Genomic DNA, 5,676 nt, shown 5'->3' with positions numbered 1-5,676 from the left:
CCTCTCGCTCCCTCCTGCTTGGGGCGAGCTGCTAACGTCGCGCCTGCGCACACGCAGCGGAGCGGCGGAGCTGCCAGCGTCTCGGAGTTCTACGCCTGCGCGAGGCCTGGCTCATCACGCCCCTTTTTTTCTCCCGCCTTATTTGAGGATTTGGACAAATAATAGGAGAGAGGGAACTGGGCTCCTGCCAATCGAAGGAAGGGTGGGTGAGGCTGGCGACGGGAAGCGGGTGGGTAATCTGCGAAGAGGAAACAGAGAAGGCGGAGGACTATGAGACCAATCAGCGGGTGAGTGAGGGCAGAAGGAGGGACGAGGGAGGTAACTAATAAAGAAGCGGGAACCTGAACCTCCTGTCCAATAAGTACAGCTGAAGCGTAAATGACAGCGGAAGGGCGGGGAAGAAGGCAGGTACTGTGTAGTAGAAGGCGGGGCCTTGCTGTCTCCTGGCCAATAAGAACTCTATAAAGAGAACCAATAAGAAAGGGAGTAGGCGAGGAGTGACAGACAACATCTATAGTCAATAGGAAAAGCGAAGGAATTGTTGGGTCTCCCAGGATGGTTAGCAAGGAATGACAGCTGGGGTGAGGCGGGCCAAATTTGTGATTAATTTGCCCAGTCAGCCAACAGCTTTCTTCCACTTTGGCACCAGGGTAGGAAGATAGCTAGCTTTCTCCACCAATGGCAGCAAGCAAAGGAGGAAGGATGCTGCCAGCAGGCGGTGTCAGCCCAGGGATAGTTGGTGACAACCGGAGACAAGCACGAGGAGGGGATGACAGTTGGTGACAGCGCAGAAGGGGCTGGGGCATTAGTACAGCTCTTAACAACAAGAGTGCAGTGCTGCTCTTCCTGAGTCCTTCAGCGCCTGAGTCCCCCCTCTGATGGTCTGTGGCATCCTGCGCTATTCCCTCGTCCTACACTGTCGACCTCACGATCTCCAGTTCCACCCTCCTCTGAGCTTCCAGATCCTCGAAGCTACATCTCTCTCTTTATCTCCCATTTCCTGTAGGAATTTCAAGCCCCAAGTCCCTCTCCTCACCCCCCATCTATCTGAGCTCCTCTCCAGAACCGAAACTCCAGTTCTGCAGAGCTTGTGCCTCCATGCGCTCCCTCTTCTGGTGGGGAATCCCAGAGCCCAAGCCCGTGAGTCACTAATGCCATGAACTCCCCCCTCTTATTTGAGGGATTAAACACCCCAGGCCCATCAGTCCCTCTCCCCTCACTGCCACATCTCTGCTTCTCATTTTCTAAGAAGCTAGACCTCATCCTCATGAGCCCCCGTGTGTGCCTACTGCACAAACATGAAGACATGACTTTATGACCCCCAACCGTCCAACTTCTAAAGGTCCCCTCTGACCCCACTCTCCTGAGCCCCAGCATTAGAGGGTTCTGACTTCCGCACCGCATCCACCATCCTGAAATTTCAGTCCGACTCAGCTTCCAGCTCCCAGCTCCTCCTCAGTTTCTGAGTTATGCGAAAGTCTTCACTCCCAACTGAGACCACATCCTGCAAACGCCCATTCAGTGTCCGGTCTCCTTCTCAACTTCCCACCTTCCATTTGACTTGAGCTTCCGGAACACACCTCCACCCGCCTTTTTGGAGTCCTCTTCCCCTCCCAGAATCCAGTAATGAGTGGGCTCCTCCCAGGCCTGGACCCCCACAGTAACCATATGAGGCAAGGCAGCTGCATCTGAGGCAGGGAGGGGCCTGTGCAGGAGGCCAAAGGCAGCTGCTAAGTTTAGGGTGGCTCCTTCATTCTTCTTAGAGTCGACAGGTGGCTGGGCCCCAGTGCCCAGAAAAGAACTTGTCTTAGAGTCACTGGCATGGAGCCGAGGGAGGGGGAGGGGGAGGCTCCTTTCTGAGGACATTGGGTCCTCGAGGGAGCAGGAGGAGGAGGAGAAGGGTGTCCTTGCTAACTTGGGGCTTCCTCTGCCACTGTTTCCCCAGACTTCTGACGCTGGGGCACTGAGGCCCAGAGGATTAGGAGGGGTACCTCAGTCACACAGTCAGCTAATCTAGTTCTCTCCCAGAATGAAGAGAGGCTGCTGGCCGCCACAGCCACAAGGGAAGAGGTGCCAGCGCCAGCTAACTGCCCTCCTGTGCCTTTGCCTTTGCCCCCCAAGGCCCAGCTTCCATGTCAGCACCCTGGAAACGATCTAGACTGACACTGTCCTGCCTTTCTCCTGCTTCAAATCTTTTCATTCCCCCTAGGTCTCACTTTCCACCCTCAGAGTCTGGTCACCAACCCCTTACATCCTCTACTTCAGCTGCCCCACAATCCCAGCAACCGGGACACCTGATCTTTCTCTGTCTGAGCCTTTGCCCAGGCGTGTGTGCTCTTGGCCTGGGGGCTAGATCCCAGCCTCCCCACCTCGCCCAATTTGCTCCCACTGGCCTTTTCCAGGCCAAGTCTGTACCCGGGACAGGGCTGCTGAACCCGCTACTTCTGAGTTCCTGACGAGCTGATACCTCATTTCAGCATTTATTCCCATCTCTACCCCCAGACTGTAAGTCCCACCAAGGCAGGGACTGCTTGTTAATTCTACTGCAAGTTCCATGGGGTAAAGACTGTTTCCACTTTATAAAGGAAAGCAGGGCTCCGGGGTTAAAGTAGAAAGTCTGAGACCACTGAGCTATCTTTCCTCACCACTCACCCTTCCTTGAAGGGATATAGGAGAACTTCCTGGTTTTCTGGCTTCCACAAATACCTTCTCCCATCTTTAGGCCCTACCACCACGGACTACCACACTCTTGACTGTGAATGCCACCAGGGGGTGGGGGGCAGGACACATGTCACAGCGCACTGCCAGATACACTAGGTGCTCAATAAATGCCTACTGGGTTCAGATTTTCTCTCTATCTCTCTCTCTTTCTCTCTCTCTCTCCCTCCCTCGGCTTAGGCTCCCTCATAACTCTGGCACATTCATCCCCCTTTTTGGGAGAACACCTCTTCCTGCCTAGGTCCTAAGGAGACATACATGCATCTGAGCACCACTCCCTCCTCCCTCCCTGGGCTCCAGCTGCTGTGGGCCCTCCAAGAAAGGAGAGGCCCTGAGCGGGGCTATTTTGGTATCTGGGGTGGGCACCCAAGGGCTAAGGTTACCCTGGTATGTTAAGGCTCCCTGGGGCAGGGCTATATAACCCTGGAGGGACTGCACCAGGCTGACTTTCTGCTTCTGTCCAGCCAGAGCCACCGCCTTGGCCCAGGAGACCTGAGACATGGTGAGTGAGAAACTCCATCCCAGAGCCAGTCCCTGAGACTCAGGGCGCCTCACCCTGCCCCTCACTTTCCCCATATCACTAGAGGAAGACAGACAGCTCAAAGGATGCAGGGACAATCTGTCGTACGCTGCACACACAGGCTCATAGCCTTCGTTCATCCCTTCCCCGACAGCCTCTGAGATCAGCCGCAGCACTCCCACCCCATTTGTAAAGGAAAAAGCTGAGATTTAGCCAGCTGAAGCAAGTGGATTAGAGTCCCACAGGAAGCCACTCTAGGGCTCTGAGGAGGCAGACTCGGGTATGGAGAAGGAAAGATGGAGGGAGGGCAGGAGATGAGCATCTGGAGCATGTAACCAAAACAAACCCTTCATGGGGTTCACTCAAGCAGTCGAAGGAGGTTTAAAGGGCTGTGCGTCTGGCTGGCTGTAGCGGCTCATGCTGGGTCCCAGCTCCTTGGAATGCCAAGGTGAGAGGATCACTTAAACCCGGGAGTTCGAGGTCAGTCTGGGTGACATAGCGAGACCCTGTCTCAAAGAGCCACACAAACACAGTGAACCCTGGGTCTGGCCCATCGCCTCCCGAGAGGTACGCCGCCAGCCCAAGGGCCTCTCTGCCTCACTCTCTAGGCACCCAAGAAGGCCAAGAGGAGGGCAGCAGCAGAAGGCGGCAGCTCCAACGTCTTCTCCATGTTTGATCAGACTCAGATCCAGGAGTTCAAGGAGGCAAGTGAGGGGCAGGGAGACCGGACTGAGAAAAGGCACCCTTCCTCCCAGCCCCTCTGGAATGTGCACCTGTTGGATCCCTTCCTCCCCTTTCTGCTTGGGGTGGAAGAGGACAGCTGGTCTGGAGCCAGAATCTGATCCGCCTGGGGTGGGGATGTGGTAGGGAGGTCACCCAAGAGGGCCTATGGGGACCTCCTCCTCCCTTGGCCCCGCACCCACAGGCCTTCACAGTAATTGATCAGAACCGCGATGGCATCATTGACAAGGAGGACCTTCGGGACACCTTCGCAGCCATGGGTGAGTCCTCAGCATCAGCCTGCGAGCGAATGGGGGTGAGGGTGGACGTCCCCTCCCTGTCAGTGCAGGCTGAACCACCTGAAAAGTGGGTCAGATAATCTAAGTCTTGGCCCCTAGGCCGCCTGAATGTGAAGAACGAGGAGCTGGACGCCATGATGAAGGAAGCCAGTGGTCCCATCAACTTCACCGTCTTCCTGACCATGTTCGGGGAGAAGCTTAAGGGTGAGTGGGGCGCTCTTCGTCCACGCCCCAGCTGCCCCTCCCAGACTGCTGGGGATCAGCACTGTGTGCCCTCTGACCCGCAGGTGCCGACCCCGAGGACGTGATCACTGGTGCCTTCAAGGTCCTGGACCCCGAGGGGAAAGGCACCATCAAGAAGCAGTTGTAAGTGGCCCGCAGGTGCCCCAGCTTCCCACCTGCGCTAGCACTGCCCACAGAAGGCAGAGACCAGAGACAGTGGGGTCACATCTCGGACCAGGAGATGCGAGGGCAGCCGTCAGGGGAGGCCGGGAGTAGCATGGGGACGAGGGGCGCAGGGTGCCCAGGAACCGCGGGCCCACACTCAAGCGCCTCTGACTCTCTTCAGCCTGGAAGAACTGCTGACCACTCAGTGCGACCGCTTCACCCCCGAGGAGGTGAGTGGGAGGGCCTGGGAGAGGCGGAGGGGCCTGCAGGGGGCGCGGGTGCTGCTCAGCCGCCCTCCTCACACCCCCAGATCAAGAACATGTGGGCAGCCTTCCCCCCGGATGTGGGCGGCAACGTGGACTACAAGAACATCTGCTACGTCATCACGCACGGTGACGCCAAGGACCAGGAGTAGAGGAACCTCTCCGGCCTCTGGTGGCCAACGCCTCCAGCTTGCACCCCCGACTCCCAATAAAATTCAACTGGTCTTATTTCTTATTGGCGACACCTTAAGGTTTTCTTTTTTAGTTTTTGTTGGCTGTATTGGGGGTTGAACCCAGGGTCTTCACACGGACCTATCACCCCACATTTGTTTTATTTTTTTCGTACTGGGGATCTAACTCCAGTCCTTGCATTTGTGAGGCAGGGGTCAAAACCACTGAGCTAAAGCCCCGGCCCCCCACGTTTCTTTTTTTTGTTTGTTCGTTTGATTTTTGTCTTTTGAGACAGGCTCTCACTATGTAGTTGAGGCCGGCCTAGAACTCACTATGTAGCCCAGGCTGGCGCTGAACTTATGGCGATCCTCCTGCCTCAGCCTCCTACAGGCATACGCCACCTTCAGACGTGGGGACACAGGTGGAATCCTGCACAATGCCCAGCAGCAGGGAGCGCCCAACCAAGTAGTGACTTCATTACCTGAGAGAGGCTCCACCGCCAGGAAAGAGACGAGCGCGGCAGGGCAGCTGTTTTTATTGATGAGAAGAGGGGCGGGTCGGCCTGGGCCGGGGTCCCCTCCGGAGGCGCCGCCGGCTG

General features: G+C 56.6%; 1 protein-coding gene across 5 annotated transcripts; it reads left to right on the top strand.

Annotated features, from left to right (window-relative positions):
• Window positions 1–49: 49 nt before the first annotated feature.
• On the top strand, window positions 50–5,144 carry Mylpf (myosin light chain, phosphorylatable, fast skeletal muscle). Of its 5 annotated transcripts, XM_010617390.1 has the most exons (9): window positions 668–881; window positions 1,007–1,140; window positions 3,183–3,220; window positions 3,847–3,942; window positions 4,164–4,239; window positions 4,357–4,461; window positions 4,545–4,623; window positions 4,826–4,874; window positions 4,955–5,144. In XM_010617390.1, exons 3-9 carry the CDS (start codon window positions 3,218–3,220, stop codon window positions 5,057–5,059), a joined length of 513 nt encoding a protein of 170 aa, XP_010615692.1. In that variant the 5' UTR covers window positions 668–881; window positions 1,007–1,140; window positions 3,183–3,217; the 3' UTR covers window positions 5,060–5,144. The 5 variants fall into 5 exon arrangements, with proteins under 5 accessions (XP_010615688.1, XP_010615687.1, XP_010615692.1 ...); XM_010617386.3 differs by lacking the exons at window positions 668–881; window positions 1,007–1,140 and adding an exon at window positions 50–287; XM_010617385.2 differs by lacking the exons at window positions 668–881; window positions 1,007–1,140 and adding an exon at window positions 327–581.
• Window positions 5,145–5,676: the final 532 nt, after the last annotated feature.

Source organism: Fukomys damarensis, unplaced genomic scaffold (genome assembly GCF_012274545.1).
Source record: "Fukomys damarensis isolate Sample0158 unplaced genomic scaffold, DMR_v1.0_HiC HiC_scaffold_34, whole genome shotgun sequence".
NCBI lineage: Eukaryota > Metazoa > Chordata > Mammalia > Rodentia > Bathyergidae > Fukomys > Fukomys damarensis.
The sequence above is the reverse complement of the archived record's forward strand: the minus strand, read 5'-3'. Positions and strand labels throughout refer to the sequence as shown.

Excerpts from the sequence above, each read along its gene's own strand:
- Mylpf (XM_010617386.3), top strand. Across the intron at positions 4,240-4,356 it reads GGACACCTTCGCAGCCATGG|GCCGCCTGAATGTGAAGAAC; the intron begins GTGAGTCCTCAG and ends CTTGGCCCCTAG. Across the intron at positions 4,875-4,954 it reads ACCGCTTCACCCCCGAGGAG|ATCAAGAACATGTGGGCAGC; the intron begins GTGAGTGGGAGG and ends TCACACCCCCAG.